General features: G+C 45.6%; 2 protein-coding genes and 1 long non-coding RNA gene across 4 annotated transcripts; 2 read left to right on the plus strand and 1 right to left on the minus strand.

Moving 5' to 3' along the window:
• The first annotated feature begins 5,226 nt into the window (after positions 1 to 5,226).
• Positions 5,227 to 7,339, plus strand: LOC100840002 (leucine-rich repeat extensin-like protein 4). Its single transcript, XM_003568760.4, has one exon. The coding sequence runs from the start codon at positions 5,472 to 5,474 to the stop codon at positions 6,702 to 6,704; it is 1,233 nt and encodes a 410-aa protein (XP_003568808.1). The 5' UTR covers positions 5,227 to 5,471; the 3' UTR covers positions 6,705 to 7,339.
• Positions 7,340 to 14,053: 6,714 nt separating this feature from the next.
• LOC112270858 (cyanidin 3-O-rutinoside 5-O-glucosyltransferase-like) lies at positions 14,054 to 16,233 on the plus strand. The gene has a single exon (XM_024459290.1). It carries the CDS (start codon positions 14,210 to 14,212, stop codon positions 15,878 to 15,880), a length of 1,671 nt encoding a protein of 556 aa, XP_024315058.1. The 5' UTR covers positions 14,054 to 14,209; the 3' UTR covers positions 15,881 to 16,233.
• Positions 16,234 to 18,315: 2,082 nt separating this feature from the next.
• Positions 18,316 to 20,813, minus strand: LOC112270862. Of its 2 annotated transcripts, XR_002963389.1 has the most exons (5): positions 20,605 to 20,813; positions 20,358 to 20,476; positions 19,544 to 19,611; positions 18,847 to 18,917; positions 18,316 to 18,676 (listed from the first exon to the last, which is right to left on the minus strand). It is a non-coding gene; the product is annotated as an uncharacterized LOC112270862 (long non-coding RNA). The 2 variants fall into 2 exon arrangements; XR_002963388.1 differs by having other exon boundaries at positions 18,847 to 19,611.
• Between the last annotated feature and the right edge of the window lie 661 nt (positions 20,814 to 21,474).

Here is a 21,474-nt window from a genome sequence, read left to right on the forward strand (position 1 = left end):
AAAATATTGTACTGATATTTTCCCTATAACCTTGGTTAATCCCTAGTGACAAAATCTGCATGTGAATTATAGTTTGGGAGGAGGGAGTAAAGTGGGCTGCTTAGCCTCCGTTAACACAAGATTCTAAAGTTTGTTAGTTTAGAAGAGAGACTTTAGCCAATTCATTGATGTTAGTTGGACTCCATGGGTCCGCTCCATGAGACTTTAGCCAATCCATGAAACAGTGCGTAGGGATAGATCACGCGCGTCAGAACAGAAAAAGGTTATAACGGAAAAATCAGCAAAGAACGTGCAGTCCTTTTGCAACGCCTGCCTGACCGACAAATTTTTGACAGTGCAGCTTCTGCAACTTTTTATTTCTCTTTCATTTAATTTTCTTGCGAGGATGGAGCTTTCACAACTTAGTGCGCTAACCGACACATTTCAGTTCAAGTTTTATGTTCATTTACTGGAGCTCATTTTTCATGTGAGCCACAGTCTAGCGAGCTGGAATACTGGATATGTGGGCCTCCAGCGATTGCTTTACTGTTTTCCGCCAACTGCTTTTGATGGCAGCAGGAACTGTATGTTTAGCTAGGAAGAAGAATGAGCACGTGGGGTTTTAATAGGTTTCTTTATCCCTGCAAATTATTCGAAGGTCGATTGGGCAGTTGCTTCTGATAACTTCCTTAAATTCCTCGTGTACTGAAACCATCGTACAGTACATTCTATCTTACCTACCACGTGCTACGTACCTGTTCGAGATTAGACAGATTTAGGGTGTCTCCGGTGTTAAAATAAACTGGGTCTTAAACAATAAAGTAGAACTTACTTCTGAGTCCAGAAACTGTGAGAGTGAATTTTAACAGATTTTTCTTCTGACAGGGTCTTTTCCTTTTGAACGTGCCACAAGCCAATATATTTATAGTATACATATACTAACACTTGTACGATAAATAATATTCTTTCCGATCCATCATCCATATTAGTTGTTGCAACTTTGTCTAAATATATATGTACCTGCACAATGAAACATTATAGATACATGTGTATTTAGAAAAAACTGCGAGAAGTCATATGAATCGGATGAACTAATAAATTTTGTGACCCAAAGAGGTTTAGGGTGACGAAAAATTCAATGTGTGGGCTCCATATTAATCCCAGTTCATGTCCTGACCATTGTAGGATTTTTTTTTTTTGCTATAGCATATAAAGTGGGATCTAATTTATGGTTTGTTTAACAAGGATTGCACATGCGCATAAATTTCTCTTGGTTTGACGTAAAGTTTTAAAAATATTTGGATTTGTCAGGCAAATGTAACATGATAAATTTGTCTGTGAAAAGTATTCCCATAAATACGAAACTCCAAAATTTTACTACTCCGTACCTTATTCATGTCATCTGTTACCACAGAGGGAGCACTACATGCAAACGGTTAGTTCCGCAACTTTTAACTTTTGCACGTTTGCATACAGTACTTTCTATCTTATCTTTGCTTGACTCCAAAGGTAAAAATAAAGATGCTGCAAAGGAGATGCAAAGCCTCCCAAATGTTGAAGGACACAATGGTGAATGCAGTCTGGTTTCATCGCCAGCACACCGGAGTGAATCATCGTACTCGGATTTGGTCCAGTTAGACTTTATTCTGTGCATCTCGCTGTGTACGTTGGATGGTTAATGGTCATAAATAAGATGGTACAACGTGCAAAAATTGGTACTAGCAAAATGTATGATTTCTACATTCTAAACAGAAATTAAATGGTTTGAATGGACGAAGCGTCATCTAAGCGCTGTTGTATTGTCCTAGACGCTATTTTTTTTTAATAATACGAATTAAATAATCATTTTTGAAAGTAATACGCGTTTTTCAGAATGATCGGCCTGGCCCAGACCAAGGGCGTATTATTTTTGAAAATTCTGAAAAACGCATATTATTTTCAAAAATGATTAAATAATTTGTATTATTTTTAAAAAAATAGCATCCTAGTGCTCTGTCCATCCATATATCTTATTTGTTCTAAAAAAAATGGAGTAGGAGTGGATAGTGCTTGGATACGAATACGGAGCCAGGTTATGTCGGTCAAGAATACACGTCGAATAGGGTAATATTCAATTAGACATCACATAATAAACAACATAGATATTCTTCGAATATGACTTCTGTCAAGACAATAAGAACAATCATAAGTTAGGTAGCACTTGCAATACCCATCTTTTTTACTCTTGTTAGCAAGCCAGATTTAAACTACCGTGAAAACATATATTGACTTGCTACATTTGAGCTTCTCGCTTACCTAAGCATGTTGGATCATTTTTAATAAGGTCAACTCAAGATATTTTGGGTTGCATTATGACTATCTCATAACTATCCGGAAACTATCCTACGTACTACCGCTCATTTTTTAGGATGGCAATGGGACGGGTCTGAACAGGTCGATCAAATCCATATCCATATCCATCCACGAAAATATCCGTGGATGCAAAACCATATCCACATCCATATCAATCGGGTATCTGGGTATCCATGGATTATCCATATCCATGCAATATACATCATAAAAAACATCAACCGCAGCATATACAATATCAACATCAACATATACATCAGTATACAACAGCAACAATATGCAAATCAACACTCTATAATCCAAATGCTCTAAAGAGAGTAAATCCAGGCTGCAAATAGATGAAGAGTGAAGGAGGGAAGAACTCACGATCAGGAGTGTTGTGGAAGACCGTGTGGTGGGAGTGTGGGACTGAGGGAGAGGAGGCAGTTAGGGTTAGGGTTGAGTGAGAAGGAGACTATTTATATGACTCATATAGCTAACTAATGCACCCACATGTCAGTAATTTATATATTTTAATAAATATCGGGTATCCATGATATCCATGGATCAAATGTGATATATGTGCCCGCTCCACGAGTTGGCGTGTACCCATTCGTGGATATCCATGTATCGAAAACCCACGATCATGGGCTGGATATCCATGAATATCCACATTTTGACTATCCATTGCCATCTTGACTCATTTTCCAAATAATCTTGGCATGGACATGGACACCCGAGTTATGGGGGAGACAAAGGCGCGCATATAGATAGTTGGATAATTCTGTTGGATAATTCTAGGAAAACTCGGGAATTCCATAAAACAATGGAACTGCTACGAAATCCTAAAAGTTCTTGGAAAACTCTAAAATATTCTATGAAAATTCCTGGAAAAAACATAGGAATGCTTGGAAAATCCAAGAAAATTCAAATGAAATCCTAGTAATTTTGAGCAAATCCTAGAAATTCTGACAAAAGTTCTAGGAGCCTAGGAAAATATCCAAGGCCAAGAAATGAGGCAAAGATCATGCAATCTTCTCAAGATATGACACGTAGGCACTATCAATGACTCCAAGTCAAGGGACCTCCTGTTGGGCAAAATAAATCCATTATATTGCTCGGATCTCGAATCCTATTGGTGACCAAGTCAACCAAAACCTCCTCTCGGGTCAAAGTGCCAACTAGTTGTCAAAGAAGTCAACAAGTCAAGCCATGATCAAACGAAAAAATGATCAAAGAACTAGAATAAAAGAAAGAAGAAGGGGCTAGAAGCAAGAGGTCAAATGCTCGAGGGATAAGACAAATGGTACACCATGGACCATGAAACTACCATCTCATCCACTTGGTCCATCATAAAGCTTGGACCCGAATCCTACTCTCATAGAAGAAGCAAAGTGTTGACAACCAATTTTGGCTTGCAAAGGGGAGTCGACCAGAAGTTCCGGGTGCAAGGCCGAAAGTTCCGCAATTTCCTCGTACAGTAACAGAGAACACTCGGAGGTACAATCGGATGTACGGGCAGAAGTTCCGCCCTGGGAACAGCCGTCTGAACCGTAGTTCAAACAGAGATAAATAGGCATTGAGACCTACTCGAATTGAAAAGTTGTCAACACGAAAGTTCTTCATTTTTTCGCGGCGAATAACTTTGCTTTCGGAGTCATCGCGATCCGAGCTTATTTAGTACCTCAAAACTGGATCGGATTGTGCAGCCAGATTTTGGACCGAACAGATTTGGAAAGTTCAGGCCAAACCATCCGAATTAGACTCAAACTAGTGTTTTGGACGTGAATCCAATCCAGTTTCTTACACGGGAAGTCCAGCCGTCCTTTATATACATGAGGGGTGACGGCCGATTGAACAACAACACCAATCAAACCAACACATCTACTATTTTCTTTCACGTTCATCTACTTTATCTCTCTCTTATTTATTTTTCTTCTCGTTATTCGTCGTTCTTCAGGCCGACCTAGGGCAGCCCATAGCCGTCGTACCGCCCTGACGGGGTCCATCCCGGGCGAGCGGGGTTTCGGGTGAACAAAAACACCCGCCGGACTGTTTTGCGTATTGCGTATCACGCTCGGCGTCAAGGGTGACGTGTTCGGGTGCAAAGCCAAAAAGACGTACGAGTCTTCTCACCCAACGCGCACAAGGATAGAAACATCGTCTAAGTGCCCAGGTCACTCGAACAAAAACAAAAACTACCACGTCGTGAAAGACACAAGAACCGCAACAGATTTGACGCCAAGTACCATCCATGAGGCAAGCGTCGCTGCGTTCTCTCTAGCGCCACCTTTCTTGATCTTGTCGTCGTTGGTCATATTCTTCACGAGGCGGCTTGTATATATCACCATGAAGGAGCTTGAGCTCGCCGACGAATGCTTGCACATACAAGCAAAACTCGGCTTAATTCATAACCAAACATGCATTTATATTCGTCGGCAAGAGAAAATATGCGAGGGGGAGGGAGCACGTACGTTAGAGTTTTGCAGCCTTTGTAGGTGCAGACGTGCAGTGTCGTACGCGCACACAATGTGGGCATATGAACATTTCTTGATGCGAAAATGTTCAATCATGGCCATACCCACGAGTGGCAATCCTAAAGCTCAGGCTGATGACACCGTCATCAACATCTCCTACCCAAACATGTATACGCTTGTGTGCCGTCCTAAAGGTGCAAGGACATTTTTCCTTTTTTTTCTTTCTCACGGCGGCCTCACTGTGCTCTTTACCCTTTCCAGACTTTCTTGTGAGTACAATCTTCTACACTTGATCGCACACTAAGACAAAAAACCAAAACCAGTAAAGCCACATCATCACCATAATTACCGGAGTACACTACTGTAAACAGGAGACAAACGCAGGGGACCCCAAGCCCATAAATCCTTTCCACCCAGTCCCAGCCATAAATCACCCTCCGCCGCGCCCCCCCTTCCCTTCGCTGCGCGTACCCGAAGGAAAACTCCTGTGGGCTGTGGGCTGTGGCATAGCTGTCTTCCTCTAGGCCTCTCTCCCCACAGTCCCACACTAGCTCCTCCAAGAACTCTCCTCTCGCCGCTTTTTCCCTCCGCGGAGAACTCAGTTGCTGCCAAATCTCATTACTGCACCGAGGAACGCGGCTTTGCCTCAGTCCCTTCCCCTGATTTATCTTCTAGCGTGGGAGTGAGATGAGGACGGCGGCGGTGGCACTGCTGCTCCTCCTCTGCTGCTTCGCCTTCGCCGGCGGCGCTGCCGTGTGGGGGCAGGAAGGAGGGAGGGCCATGGCGGCGGTGGAGGTGGACGCTTCATGGCGGTTCCCGAGCCAGCGGCTGCGGGACGCGTACGTGGCGCTCCAGACGTGGAAGCAGCGCGCCATCTTCTCCGACCCCAAGGGCCTCACCGCCGACTGGATCGGCCCGGGCGTCTGCAACTACACGGGGGTCTTCTGCGCGCCGCTGCCTTCGTCTCCGGGCGAGCTCTCCGTGGCTGGCATCGATCTGAACCACGGCGACATCGCGGGGTACCTCCCGCCGGAGCTGGGCCTGCTGGCCGACCTCGCGCTGCTCCACCTCAACTCCAACCGCTTCTGCGGCCTCGTGCCCGACGCCCTCCGCCGGCTCCGCCTCCTCCACGAGCTCGACCTCAGCAACAACCGCTTCGTGGGCGCCTTCCCGGCCGTCGTCCTCGACCTCCCGGCCCTCCGGTTCCTCGACCTCCGCTACAACGACTTCGAGGGCGGCGTGCCCCGCGAGCTCTTCGACCGCCCGCTCGACGCCATCTTCCTCAACCACAACCGCCTCCGCTTCAGCCTCCCCGACAACTTCGGCAACTCCCCCGTCTCCGTCATCGTCCTCGCCGACAACCACTTCGGCGGCTGCCTCCCGGCCAGCCTCGGCAACATGTCCGACACGCTCAACGAGATCCTCCTCATCAACAACGGGCTCAGCTCCTGCCTCCCGCCGGAGGTCGGATTGCTCCGGGAGGTGACGGTGTTCGACGTCAGCCACAACGCCCTCGCGGGGCCCCTCCCGCAGGAGCTCGCCGGGATGCGTAGCGTCGAGCAGCTCGACGTCGCGCACAACCTGTTGTCGGGCGCCGTCCCGGATGCCGTGTGCGGCCTCCCGCGGCTCAAGAACTTCACCTTCGCCTACAACTTCTTCACCGGCGAGCCGCCTTCCTGCGCGCGCGTCGTGCCGGCCGACGGCGGCGACCGGCGGAACTGCCTCCCGAACCGCCCCGCCCAGCGCGTGCCGCAGCAGTGCGCCGCTTTCTACGCCCGCCCGCCGGTCGACTGCGCGGCGTTCCAATGCAAGCCGTTCGTCCCGCCTCCGCCGCCGCCGCCGCCCGCATACCCCGGCCCCTTGCCGCCCGTATACCCCATGCCGTACGCGTCGCCGCCGCCGCCTGCACACTACCGATGATTCCTTTTGACAAGAGAAAGCGTTGCCGATTTCAATTTCCCTCAGCTGCCCTCCCTCGCCGCCAGAGTGGAAGAGAATCAAGAGATAGCGATGCTCATATGTACGAGGTCATTGTTGTGCGTGGATTACCTGCTGTTGTTCCCTGATTGATAGCTACCGGCGTAAAGAAGAATATGGTGCATATATAATCCATTTTGGTGTTTTCTTTTGCATTGGTTGGTGTCTGTTTTCCGCGTCCTCAGTCCTCCTCCTCGTCAATCCGCTAGCGTGGTGGTGATGGCGAAAAGGATTGGAGCTTGGCGATGGGAAATTTGGAAGGTGGGGACGATTTGAGCTTGGATTTGATGGCTAATTGGGTTGTGAATAATAAGCTGGCTGAGGAAAGACAGCTGTTTATGATGCCATTGGGGATGGGTTGAGGGTCAGAGATAAGTTTCTAGATCAAGAGATTTGTCCTACTGAATTCCTCTTGTGTCACAGCTACTTAGAGCTATTCGATTATTATGATATTTAGTTGGGTTTATTGGGGAGGTTTTTTTTTTCTCCTATGTATTTTCATGACACTATGATATCTATACTGTCTTATTTTGTTGCCCAATTTGTCTTTCTTAGTATTTACAATCATACATGTGTCATCTGAATTTTGAGTCCATGTTATCTGTAGGCCATTTTTTTATTGGTTCTTAAATCAAAATTTGTCGAGCTTAGATTTTTTTTTTCCGAAAAGGAGAAAGAAGCCTGTACACAAGCTGGACTGTGTTTTGTGAGGAGAATACATGGGCTGTAATGTAAAGTATGTTATGAGCTAAGAAACCGAGACACTTTCGGGTGGCACTTTTCCGGTGATGTGTCGTGTGGTGTGGTCGAGTCTTAACGCTCGTCGTGTGGTGTGGTCGAGTCTTAGACGTGACGCCCGTGGTACCACCTCCTTTCTCCCTTATCTCTTCATCTAGCCTTTGTCTCCTTCTCTCGGCTCTCTCACCCTCGTTGCTTTCTCTCAAACCTTGTCTCTCACGCTCGTTGTTCGTTCTCTCGCTTCCTCTCACGCGAGGAGTAGCCTGCGACAACGTGGTGTACCACGTTGGTGATGGTCGAGGCAAGACGTCATCGGGCTGGCCAACAGCGACACATCGAGCGAAAGGTGCGGACGAGCCGACTCCAAGACGGAGATACCATGACGGGCCATGAAGGCAATGCCAGAGGCCGAGACGAGGCCGGGCTGGATTCGACAACTTTTTTTTATGGAAAGACCGTAGAAAAAAACCCTAAAGCATAATTGTAAGCACCAGGATTTGAATCCTAGTGGGTGGACTCATGCACCCATGACTCCACCACTACACCAAGAGATGTTTCTCATTCGACAGTTATGTAGCACGGTATGACAAACCAAAGCGAAGGCGAGCATAACGAAAGCGAGAAGCATGAAAGGCGCAGGTGATGAGCATGACGAGACACCCCCCCCCCCTCCCAAGTTAGGGTTGGGGGGTAGGGGCATGCCGGTTCAAAGAAGAACCCATACCTCCTCGGGCTTAGCGGGATTGCCTGGGGCAGCGGTGGTGGTTGGGGGCAGGACAGGGCGGCAGGGCGGGGCGGTGGTCCCCTCCTTACCCGAGTACGACGGAATCGACCACGAGTGTCTTCGCCATAGTCATCTGTAACCTAGCTACCCCTTAAGGCTTCCCAATGCTTTTACATTGTACATTAAGGTAGTGTTTGGTTGAGATCATGAAGTGGAATGTAATGGAATGGTTCCAAAAGCTGAGATAATTCCTATGTTTGGTTTTTAAAACACAGAGAAGTGGAATGGAACCACATGGTTCCTCAAAAGGGAATATTCTCTCAATATGCCTAACCATCTCATTTCTCCAAAATGTAGGAATGGGTTGGTTTCAAGTGAAACCATTGATTATCCGTTAAGTGTTTGGTTCTTAGGATATTGAAAAGTAGAACCGTTCCATTTTACATTACATTCTTATAAAATAGAACCATTCCATTCCATTCCATTCCACCTCATTTCCCTCAATATGCCTAACCATCTCATTTCTTCAAAATGTAGGAATGGGTTGGTTTCAAGCGAAACCATTAATTATCCGTTAAGTGTTTGGTTCTTAGGATATTGAAAAGTAGAACCGTTCCATTTTACATTACATTCTTATAAAATAGAACCATTCCATTCCATTCCACCTCGCTCTAGACAACACATAAAAAAACTATGCATTGGGACTGTGAGGACCCAACGGGCGCGGAAGTTAAGGTAGAAATCTATGCCAACTAACTAATCCAATGGCCAAATTGTGTGTATTTGAGTGAGACACGGTTTCAGAAAAATATGATGGCTACCTAAATGTGCAAAATTTGTATCCATAACCAGGCATGAGCTAACAAACTATTCGGCGGCTAACATAATGGCCGCTAAAATGGTCTATCTTTTTTTGAGATGGCAAAATTGTCTATCTGAGAGAGGCATAAGCTGAGAAACTATGTTTGTGAACTAAACGGCTGCCAAAATTAGATTATGTCCATGCGAGTGAGACATAAGCCAAGGAACTTTGACCGGTGACTAAACGGCTGCCAAAATTGTGTCTGTCTGTTGGTTATTGCAAGCTTCCCTCAAGTTTGCACCGGTTTCTAACATCATTTCCGTCCTCATTTCTATTGTCGAGGATTGAAAAGATCGTGAAGCAACCTTTTATTCACATTCTTCTTGTCGTTTGTCACATGGCTCATTCTCGATTCGCTTATTTTTGGAGTTCTTGCTTTGTAAACCAATCGAGAATACATTCAAGGGTTCCTACTACATTAGAAACACTGAGATAGTTCCAAGTCTGAGAGACTGAAAAAGAAGCAAGAAGGCAATCTGATTGTTCCAAAACCAGAAACAAGCAACGGTATCGATCTCCTTTTTTCTTCAGGTTCCAGTTTCTCACTGACCTGTCCTCCTTTGCTTCCTGCGTAAGATACGACCGTTACCCAACTTTTGCTCCCAGCTTTCACAACCCCTTTCTGCTCCGCGATTAAACTAGTGGGTTATGCCATTCTGCAGTGGGGTTTATGCCTCTGACAAAGAATGATTACTGCGCCTCTTGGCATATAATACTGGTAAACGGGATCTCGTCGAGATCTTTAATTTGTTGGATGTTACTAAATTAATGGGTGTTCGAAATCGACCAACGGACAAGAAACTGACAAACTGCCGTTTCCCAATTTCGCTGCACTAGTACATCGTTTGGTCGGTCTGAAGTGTGTAAAGTGTATATTACTTCCCCGATCCTAAATTGTTGTCGAAATATTGCATGTATTTAAACGTTTTTTTAATAATAGATACATTCATATTTATATTCGGACAAATTTGAGTAAAGAATTGGAATAGCCCAACGAAATCTTTTTATCAACCAACTAAATTTAAGCAGTCAGCTGCGTCGACTCGACCTTTGATTGGCGAATCGGTCATCGTATTGGTGCTCCGTGGCAACAAAATTACGGGATCCGTGCAGTCGACGACGGCTATGGGCAGCATGTGCAGGAATGAAATGAAATTCCAGAAGGCCGCCACTTGCGCTGGATCAGTTTCTCTCTTTTCTCTGGGGTTCCCAACATGTCAAGCCTGCGCCGCGCCTTTCGGTGCCGGTGCCACGCAACAGTTGCCATGCGGGGCCGGCCAGCCAAAGGTAACCACCACCACTGTTTACTTGCAGCGAGGCGCGTGCACTGGCTGCAGCGTGTGCGTGCACCGCAGCTAGCCACTGATGACCACCAGCTGCAGCGCCTGCAAGTGTTTGGTCCAAGCCAAGTTTACCAGAGGACGAAGCAAAAGACAAGCCTTTTTTCCCTTCGTCTGTCTGTCAGAGGGTCAAACCCAGGTACCGGCTGCCTCTCGTATCCGTTCCTTGGGTCTACATTGCCCATGTTCTATTGATAATTAGCTCGAGAGATCGGATTAGAGACCCGCGTACGTTACGCCAAGAGTGTCGATTAACCGGGAAATTAAAGTGACCCGTTGATGTTGGTAAGTTGGACGTCGGTGCGAGTGGCACACCGACACGGCCGGTGCACGGGGAGGGGAAGGGGACGGGACGAGAGCAACTCGTCTCAATCAGAGGGCATCGCTCGCTAGTCATTAGCTTGAGTGATAGGATTCGACAGCCAACTCCAGTCAGGCAGTCATCTCCTGACATGACATCAGCTGCCGATCACCTTCCTACAGAAAAGAAAAAAAAAACTTTGATTTTTCACTCAAGAGGGTCTGAAACTCTGAGGGAGGGTGTGCCTGTAGCCTTGTAGGTATCGCCAGTTCAGAGATCGTTTGTGACTAGATGGTGGCACTTTGTGTATATAGCTGGTCGCTAGAGTGTGGTGTCCATGCTACGCGCTACGCTTTGGCATCTGATTCAGTCCATAAATCCAACCCTACACGTCCCAAGCAACCAGAACAATCTGCTGCTGCTCGATCGCACCAGCCACATTGGACGGCGCCTAGGCTACAACTGCAGAGGTGTAGGGGGGCACTGCACGCCTATGGGTTCCTTCTCCCCTTTGGCTTTCGTGGATTCGCATCGATATTTTCTCTTCTCGGGTGGAGTCGCTGTTCTTGCATCCATACTCCTACTACATACACCTAAGACTAGAAGATCAGATGGCCTTTTTTACTCTTTTTTCGCTAGTGGACTTTCCACTGCTGCGCGCCGAGGCTGCTTCTGCTTCACAAAAGACCACACGCCCTCGTGCATGGACACGGACGGCCCGGCCCCGCCGAAATAATTCGTAGCATGCATGGTGGCCTTTGGTCTTTGCATGGTTCCGGCGAGATCGTCGCCTGCGTGCGTGCGCCGTCGGCAGCAACAAGAGTTTCGTCTCTCTCTCAAAAAAAAACAAGAGTTTCGTCGTTTTGGTGTGTTTCGTCGTTTCGGTGCGACACTAGCCATAATCCCAGGTAGCAATCACAGTGGGAGCGTGGAACACGCAGTCCACTGCTTCCCTTGCCATGGGCCCATGGCCCGCTTGCACGGTTTCGCTTAGGTGCTGGGCGAAAAACTGCAGATCATGTTGTAGCATCGAAACTATGTTTTTGACGAGTCGTCTGTTTTTTACTTAGAACTTATTCGGCTCACAGGATTTTGAGAACATAAGATTAGAGAAAGTAAAAGATTGTAATGTCATGCACATTTCAATCCATAGGATTTTAAAACGAGGTCTCACATAATGCTTAAAATCCTTAGGAATTAGAATATTTTGCTTAGAAATCTAACATGACCATTTCTATGAAACGATGCTGCACATACGAAAAAATCCTAAGGGTTGGAATCCTGTAGAAATCTTTTAAGAATCCTGCAAACCGAATTAGCCCTTAGAGATAAGTTGGCGACACGAGAGATAAGGAGTGAAGATTACACTCAAATCTTAATCAACAGCTCTTATGTGTGAACTGAGATCTAACATTTTTTCTTAAAAATCAAGCACCGAGATACAACCACATTTTTTTAATGTCCTTGCATGCTTGACTAAGCCATCAGCATTCTGAAACAGCTTCTTAATTGATAGGGGAAACCTGTCAGCAGCGGCTAAACTTTTTTTTTAGGCGAATCAGCAGCGGCTACTTGTTCTGTTGGTATTTCAAACTCTTCCTATTTCAGTACAGTAGAATCGTTTTGGGCATGCGAGGGGCTGGGCCAAATTAAGCAAAGCCTGTGATCGTGTGGATAAATTAACGGCAGCACGAGATCTCGGTATGCCTCGCCGACATTTTTTTTAGAGGACCCTCGCCGACATATTGAAGGGGTCGAAAGAGGTGATTTTGCCTGGTCCATATCTCACCGTTTACACGGTCACAGGCAGCCGTAAGGAGGGTCCGTTTTGCATGGCCCAAGTACTAGCACCCCCTCAATGGGGCTGTAGCCTGTAGGTAGGTGGTCTGTCCAACCGTATCCATTTTTTGGGACCGTATCTAAACGGGACGTGGCCTTTTTTACTTCAATCCGGAACCACGTGCGCAGTTTCTCCTAGTGGGCCGGCCCAGTCACACGTCCTTGCAAGGTGCCGTGTAACAAACGGAGTTGTCTGGTGCCCATTCTGACGAGTTATGTCTTTTTGTTAGAGCAAAAGGATCGGCTAGGAGATTAATGTGCTATTTTTAACCATACCTCCTGCAACTAATTTTTTATTTCTTCATTTTAATGATAAAATTGTGGAAGTCTTCGACTTAACTTTTCTTATTATCATAGATTTTTATTTTTTTGAAAATGAATAGATTTTTATTTGAAGGTGTTTGTTTCATTTCTGTCCGATCTTTTTCACTTCTATTGTTGATTAAGCAAAAGAGGCTATCGTTTTAAATAATACTACCTCTGATACTAAATTCTTGACTCAAATTTGCCCAAATATGGATGTATCTGTTTTTAAAAAACGTCTAGATATATGTAATATTTCGATAATAATTTAGAATCGGAGGAAGTATGTATGAAGGGAAAAAGTTTAATTAGCATCCACTCTTTTTCCTCGTCTCTTCTCCTTTTTATCATGCGTCAACTGTTCTTTGTGCGATGGTAGACATTGCTGCCATTCGAGTTCCGTGTCGACATCGTCCACAGGTTGCAGAGGGGTTAACCGTGCCACCTTCCTAGTGTTTTTTCAACGACCTCTCTCTCTCTCTCGCTTTGCTGGCGACAGCCTTGGCCTATTGGCAAGCCTTTATATATTTTTCGTGCGATGAAAAGTTGTCCGATCTTCATACAGAGTATACAGTATAATTTTTCAGAGAAGTTCATCTCATAGGACGTTCATCTAGACCACACAACAAACAAAATGAATAGTGAACAAGCACTGTCGTATGAAGACGGAGCAGAGACAAACTCATGTCGTACGTATAGCATTGTTGTTGTACTTTTTGTGTGTGTCTTCTGAATTGCCACCTTTCCAAAACAGCCTTTGCAAAGAAAGAGCAGACAGCCACATAGCGTTATCTGTAACCGGTTTTGACAAGTACCGGGCCCTAATTAGCTGTCTAGCTGATTTATTTTTTCTCCCAGCATCAGACACGAGACTGAAACATATGGACTTCTTTCCTACGACGCGTCGCGTTTGCTCGTGTCCAAGTCTCTGACGTTGCTATGGAGCTATGGTCCCATCGTATGCACGCGGCGCAAGAGCATGTGGCTGCAGGCTTTCGCTTAACATCCGATAGCTCGATTTTGCGTCTGCAGGGCCATGTGCCGGGGTTCATGGCACGTGGGATCATCATACACGGAAGTTAGAGATACCAGATCATCCATGCAGTCCGTGCTCAGCCGCGGGTCCCTGCTAATATAAATCTGCTGTCAGACCCCTGCTAATTCTTTATCAGAGTGACTTAACCTCGGCATTACGGCGGGATGGTGTGAGGTGTCAAGTGACACATGTCTGTGTGTCCGATGAACCTGGGCGATATGACATTCTAGCGATATCAATCAATTCTCGCAGCGAGAAGGGATAAGATAAGACCAAACACCAAACAGATCGAAAAGCAGAGCAGAATGGCTCGGCAATCATACTCACTCACAGTAGAATCCTACTCCGTACTGCTTATCGCACAAACCGTGTCGAGTTGCCTCACTCACTCCCACAGAATCCTGAGCCCAAAGCGCGAGGGGCTCCCAATGGAGCTGCGATCCACCGAGGAGGAGAAGCAGCCGCAGCCGCCGCACTTCCTGATCGTCACGTACCCGGCGCAGGGCCACATCACCCCGGCGCGCCACCTCGCACGCCGCCTCGTGCTCGCGGGCGCGCGCGTCACCGTATGCATCCCCGTCTCCGCCTTCCGCAAGATGTTCCCTGCCGCGGCAGAGGGAGACGGCAGCGGCAGCGGCGAGGACGAGGAGAGGGAGGAAGAAGGCGACGGCGTGGCCTACGCGTCCTACTCCGACGGGTACGACGGCGGCTTCGACCGCGCCGCGGACGACCACGCCAAGTACCTCGCGCGCGTCAGGCAGGAGGGCGCGCGCACGCTGTCGGCGCTGCTGGGCCGCCTCCGCGACGGCGGGCCGCGCCGGCGCGGGCCCGTGACGTGCGCCGTGTACACGCTGCTGATGCCGTGGGTGTCCCGCGTGGCGGCCGAGCACGGCGTGGCGCACGTCGCCGTCTTCTGGATCCAGCCGGCCACCGCGCTCGCCGCGTACTACCACTACTTCCGGGGCAGCCGAGAGCGCTTCCTCATGGCCGCCGCGGCGCGCGAGCCCAGCGGCGGCGCCGAGGAAGTGCGCCTCCCGGGCCTCCCGCCGCTCCGGCTCCGCGACCTGCCGTCCTTCCTCGCCATCACCTCCGACGACGACCGCTTCGCAGCCGTCATACCGGAGTTCGCGGCGCTCATCGACGCCATCGAACGCGACGGCGACCCCGCGAGGCCGGCTCCGACCTACGTCCTCGCAAACACGTTCGACGCCATGGAGCTCGACGCGCTGGCGTCGCTCAGGCCCCACGTCGAGGTGGTCACAATCGGGCCCGTGCTCTCCTTCCTCCACGACGAAGCCGACGGGAACAACAATTCTCCCCCCAACGACCTGTTCGGCCACGATGGGGAAGGCGGCTACCTGTCGTGGCTGGACGCGCAGCGGGCCAAGTCCGTGGTGTACATCTCCTTCGGGAGCACGTCGGTGATGAGCAAGGCGCAGGTGGCCGAGATCGCCGACGCCATGGAGCAGTCCCACAGGCCGTTCCTGTGGGTGCTACGGAAGGACAACTGCAGGGACGGAGAAGACGACGAAAAAGAGGCCATCAAGGAACTCCTCGCGGCGGCCACGGCGGCGGGGAGCGTGGTGGTGGAGTGGTGCGACCAGGCGCGCGTGCTGGCGCACCCGGCCGTGGGGTGCTTCGTGACGCACTGCGGGTGGAACTCGACGCTGGAGAGCGTCGCGTGCGGCGTGCCCACGGTGGCCGCGCCGCAGTACTCGGACCAGGGCACCTGCGCGTGGCTCGTGGAGCGGGAGCTCGGGGCCGGCGTCCGCGCGACGGCGCGCGCCGAGGACGGCGTGCTGGAGGCAGGGGAGCTGAGGAGGTGCGTGGAGTTTGCCATGTCGGAGGCCGTGAGCGCGCACGCCACGGCGTGGAAGAAGGAGGCCCGGGCCGCCGTTGCTGATGGTGGGGTGTCGGACCGGAACCTGAGGGAGTTCGTCAGCCGGATCGCCATGGCCAGATGTAATACGGAGTAGCTGAAATTGTTTACTGCATCTGCTGCTGCAATTTTTTTTTCTTTTTTTGGTTCAGGATTGTTACTGTTGGTGAGTGTAAATGCTGCGGGAGTAAATTGGAATGGCCGTGCGGCCGTGACATTATGATCTGGCCGTATCTGTCAACTCCATAACTGAAGGGAAATGATGGTGATCAACCGACTGATCAGTGTGATCACGATCACGCGTCAGCCGATACGTGCGCCGTCCCCGCTGCCGCAAAAGGACGGCCAGGATCACGAGCATGTCTTTCGTCTACTACAGATTGCCATTGTATTGTACTGGCATGGTGTCCCGGGAAACATTTTTATTGATATATTTTCATTCACAGAAGATATGTGTTGATGTATTATTTAAAAAAACATCAAAAGATGATAGGTGTGTGTGTAACTTGTTCATACGATTAGACCAGTATAAAGATATATAAGTATTGAAAACTTGCATCATGTATCATTACACGATTGGTTGTTACAAACGCAAAATCGATACACATCATGATGTACACACAAATAAAGTTTGGAGATTAGTGGCTGTAAAGGCAGATCAGCTAAAAAATATACATCTAGAAAATCATATTTAACTAATGAGACTACACCTAAAAGTACAAAATTATATCATGTTTTGAATATGCCATAATTTTTATGTGGTTTTAAATCTTAATCCACAATTTTGAGTTTACAATGTGAGCCCATTGGTTGATCAATGTTTGCGTCAAACTAATTGATTATTTTGGTTGATATTTTAGTTGTGCACTTTGAATTAAAGTCTAGATCACTTGCGACATGCATGATGGTCATCCCTATCTAAGATGATTGAACATGTGTGGTATATAAATCATATATGTACATAAGTTTGAAGTTCATAAGCTGAATTGTTCAATCACTTGTTTACATTGATAGGTCGTGTGCACGTCAAACTATATTACCAAGTAGTATTTTTTTATAATAGATCATCATGTGAGATACAATTTTTATGTGATTATATTCTATTGATACTTGGATCAAAATTTAGACCATGATCTAGTCGTTTTCATTTTGACTTTGTAGTGATATTTGAGTACTGTGTGTTCTTGTTCAATTCAATATCTAGTCACTTCTTCATACATGATGTTCATTAGTATTCATAGTTAAATTTAGGATCATAGAGATATAATTCTTTAAATGCTCGTTAATAAGTTATTTTTGCAAAAGTAGATTGTGACGAATAGACACGAGCTTACTACTTAATATTCTCGTGGTTCATAAAAATTAATGAAAAAATGATCATGTTGTAACCATTGCCAAAGCTAGTCCAAGGCTATAGCCCGGACACTCAGGCTTAAGCTTCACAATTTTTGTCACCTGGCGCCATTAGAGTCGTTGCTTCCCTTCGAATGCGGCCGGGAATCCTGCGCACTTGCTGGTGGTGGCCCCATGATGGATCCGGCTATGGTCGTAGCATTTTTTTCATGAACACATTATGTTCCTATCATGTGTTAGGATTTAGAGATATAATTCTTTGAATGCCCGTTAATAACTAATCCTTATAAAATATTGATTTATGACTGACTGTGGTGAGATTACCACTTAATATTATCTCGATCTGTCAAAAATAATAATAAATCTTGTAGTAATATATTTATCATCCAACGCAATATGTTGCCTTATACTGTGTTTGGCACCATACAAAAAATATATTTGGCTCATATAGCATATTGGGCATACGATGTTCGTTTGTAGCACATCGATATACCCACCTAATTAAATCCTAGCCATCAAATAATTTAGAAGATGTGGAAATCACCATCGTTTCTTGGTTCTTAATACTATACGTATTGCCTAAAGAAATCAAATTATGCATGCTAGCATTTGCGTGAACAAATAAGGAATTAAGCAGTACGTGCTTTATTCTATTCCATTACTCGGACTATTTACGGGCACCTTCAGGTAATCGATCTCAGCACATAATGCATCCAACGATCCAATTATCCCCATCCGTACAGGAAGTCAGGTGTATTAGCTTAGAGAAGACCGAACCTTGGGGCATTGCGGGCAATCTCGGGGTGTCTGCGTCCGGCACCGCAGCGCCCGGCCGGTGTTTGGACTTTTTGGTTCGAGGCTCTGCCAGCGTTCGGACTCCACGGAAGGAAAAAAAAACGTGACACGTTCGAGTTTTTTTATCAGGTACGTGACACGTTAGTTAGAGTTTGCTTAGGTATAAAAGATATGTGTCACGCTCTAATTAAACGATCTAAAAGCAAATTTATTTGTCACGCAGATTTAATGGTTATGTTTCAACAACTCTCAAATCCAACGCTTAAAATAATTGAGGTGATGTGGCTCAACGTGGTGTCCACCCTCTGTACCCGCATATTGCTTTTCGTATATAATAAAAATAGGTTACTACCATCAAATCATCATCATCAATTACAGAATTAGTAACCAGATCCAGTCTGCATTTCATTCCATATCACCTCAACCGAAGGTTTTTTTAGGGAATTACAGGAGGCAAAATGCCTGCGATTATTACAATGAAGCCGTATACAAAATGCAAATGAAAGAGAAGAAAATGTATCTGCTGGCATGCATCTTCTTTTCGCGCTATGGAAGATCGAGTTTAGCTCCTTCTTGAAAATTTCCTGCATCTGAATATAATTTGTTGAATGGCCTGGAAGACTCTTCTGTCCATTATCTTCCTCCTCTATCATACTGAAGTTATTTCAAACGTTTCGGCAAGTATGTGGTGTACATACAGAAAAAATATTCCAATTCTATGTGCCATTGTAATGTCCCTGACAATCTGCTAAAAGGCATGACATACAGAATAAGTCACAAATATGACTCGTACAATATACATGCTGGCCCTTTAAATAAGCGACAAATACCACTCGTACAGCGAAATTTGAACTCTGTCAACAAAGCTTCAAAGTACAAGAGCATTTAAAAGATCAAAGGAGCACATGAGAATACCTTTCACGTGAACACCCATGACTTTCCTGCAGAATGGTCATTTGGAATCCCGAAGTGCACATCACCATGTTCTGTAGAGGAAACCACAAAAACACCCATAGAAACTACTGATAGGCTATTATAATGATTTTGTAGGTCTGAATTTCAACCAGAATAGCTCTGATTTCAGTACAGGTGGCCTAAAATGTTTGAAGTAATTATTTTAGAATCACATAGCTGCACTTCAAGAAAACAATACAAATGCAGTCATTCCAAAGAACTCAAGCATATTTTATTTTTTTCGAAAAGGAGGGAAACCCCACTCAGTTTAGCACTTTAGCTGCAGCACAACATGCACTCCAAAAAAACACTAAACACTAAACCTATTATTTGAATGGTAGGCTGCCGATCTGCTGTTTGAATGCACGAATACCTACTGTATTTAGTGTCGTGCATATCGCAAAGAAGCTTGCTAACATAACTACATGTTCCTAATTCTCATGAAACACTATACACTCTATATAAGATTAAGGCTGAGGTCAGGCTTAAAGTTCTCTGGTAGCAAACTAGATTAAGAAAAAGGATAATTAAATGATTAGTCCAAACCTTAGATTGAAGTGGCACCAAAACACCACAAAGCAATATACTCAGCTGACGAAATAGGGAGATGCAATACACATAAATTAATTTACAAATATATTAAAGCAGATGCAGTCACCTGAGTGTTTTCCCACTAATAGCCGCATCACTGAATAAGGCCCATGAATTTCCACAACCTGCAATAATCTGTAAATTTACCTTTTTAGGAAAAAGAAAAAAAAAATTGAAAAGGAGAAAACCCCCGGCCTCTGCATCAATCGATGCACACAGCCAAGTAAAAAAACAAATATAACCCCATCAAAATAAACTATGCTCCAAAAGTCCATATATCTCCAGAAACATAAACTTAAATCGTAAAGACCTGCACAAAGTTCTTGTTTGCAATTACTAAAATAAACAGTAGTGTGAAAAACTGAAAATCATGGAATTACTGGTAGTGCTAAAGAATGGAGTATGACAGGATGTCGCCCCATATTAGATAGTATTAACACTGCATGATAATACAATTAAAAAATGGTGTCAACCCAAAAACATGACAATATTTTCTCTGGTGGCTTGCATTGCTTTTGTACTCAGCACTGTTTGTTTGGATAAGATAACTGTGAGGTTCCATCTGTCAGGCAGGCCTCTCTCATATCGAACCTTCAGGCAGATACGCAATACAGAAAATACAAAGTTAAAAAACACAGATGTTACTAATGTCTAATTTTTTTTTTCGGTTTGCCTGTTAAAGATAACCATCTAAATCTATACAAAAGCAACATGAGTTACTGTTTCCAATCAAAAGCACATGCACCAGCACTCAATACTTTAGTGTACAATTTTTGTGTGTGTTAATTTCAGATTCAAAAGTAAACACGATATATGAGCGATAGGTGCTGCTTACACCTTTATCAAAAAAACCATGGTCGTGATGATGAGTCGATTAGTACCAGCAACGCTCTCTGTGGCTGTGGGATGACCACGATGATGTTGTCCTATTTGGGGCAAATCATCGAACACCTAGCGGGCGTCATGCATCAAGCTTGACAAACAGCGGCAAGGAGAAGGCCTGGGGGCGTTGAGACAGTCATGGTCACATTAATACAACGTAAAAGGAACTCTTGCAAAGTAAAACTGGAAAGATTATATCTCTGACGCTATGCAATCTTTTTGACTGATCTCTCTTGGATCAGTTACCTGTCTACCTGACGTATATAAAGCACAATCACACATGCACAATATCTGACCAGCGCAATATCATTCACCCTCCGCTAGTGGCCAGGAATCACGAGGAACATGGAAAAGAGAAAATGAAATCAACCTATTAGTAACATGCAGTGACAGATATTAGAGTCAGAGGTCAGGCAGGATAAGGGGGCTGGGCAGGGGAGCAGGTCTCGGGCATCAGTCACATATCCACCAGAAATCCAATTACAACGCCTAATTAGGATGACCGAAAAATGAGGGGTTTATAATGGGAAACTAGCACGCAAAGAACAACAAGTGACATTGGATTCCCAACCTCACTAATCTATGGGCTTCTTTGGATCACAGAAATCCAAAAACACAGGAATAGGAAAATCGTAGGATTGCAATGCCATGACATGTTGAATACCACGTGAACAGAAAACTCAGGAACTATTTGAAAGAAGTGTTTGAATGCCACAAAAGAAAAACACAAGAATTTTGAGATTGCATTGTACTTAATTGGAGTAAAAAAGGAGAGAGACAGAGAGAAGTTGCATTTAAACATTGAAAGGAAAATTTCAGGTTAGACTTCATTCTTAGATTCCTACAAATTTTGGAGGAAATCTTCCTATCATATGAAATTCCTTTGGTAGAAATCTTTATTATCAAAAGGCATATATAGAAATTATTCCTTAGGACTAGAATCCTATATTTTTTCTTCAAAATTCCAATGATCCAAAAAAGACCCATATATGAAAATAAAATCAAAATCACTCATCCTAGAGTTATTGAACTGGATATGCAGGGATAAGACAATAAAGAATAAATAAATGAAAAAGCATTCAAACACATACTCCCCTTCAATCCAGAATAAGTGTA

Source organism: Brachypodium distachyon, chromosome 2, assembly GCF_000005505.3.
Source record: "Brachypodium distachyon strain Bd21 chromosome 2, Brachypodium_distachyon_v3.0, whole genome shotgun sequence".
In the NCBI taxonomy this organism is placed as follows: domain Eukaryota; kingdom Viridiplantae; phylum Streptophyta; class Magnoliopsida; order Poales; family Poaceae; genus Brachypodium; species Brachypodium distachyon.

Coding starts and splice junctions, on each gene's coding strand:
- LOC100840002 (XM_003568760.4), top strand. CDS start 5,472: ATGAGGACGGCGGCGGTGGCACTGCTGCTCCTCCTCTGCTGCTTCGCC.
- LOC112270858 (XM_024459290.1), top strand. CDS start 14,210: ATGGCTCGGCAATCATACTCACTCACAGTAGAATCCTACTCCGTACTG.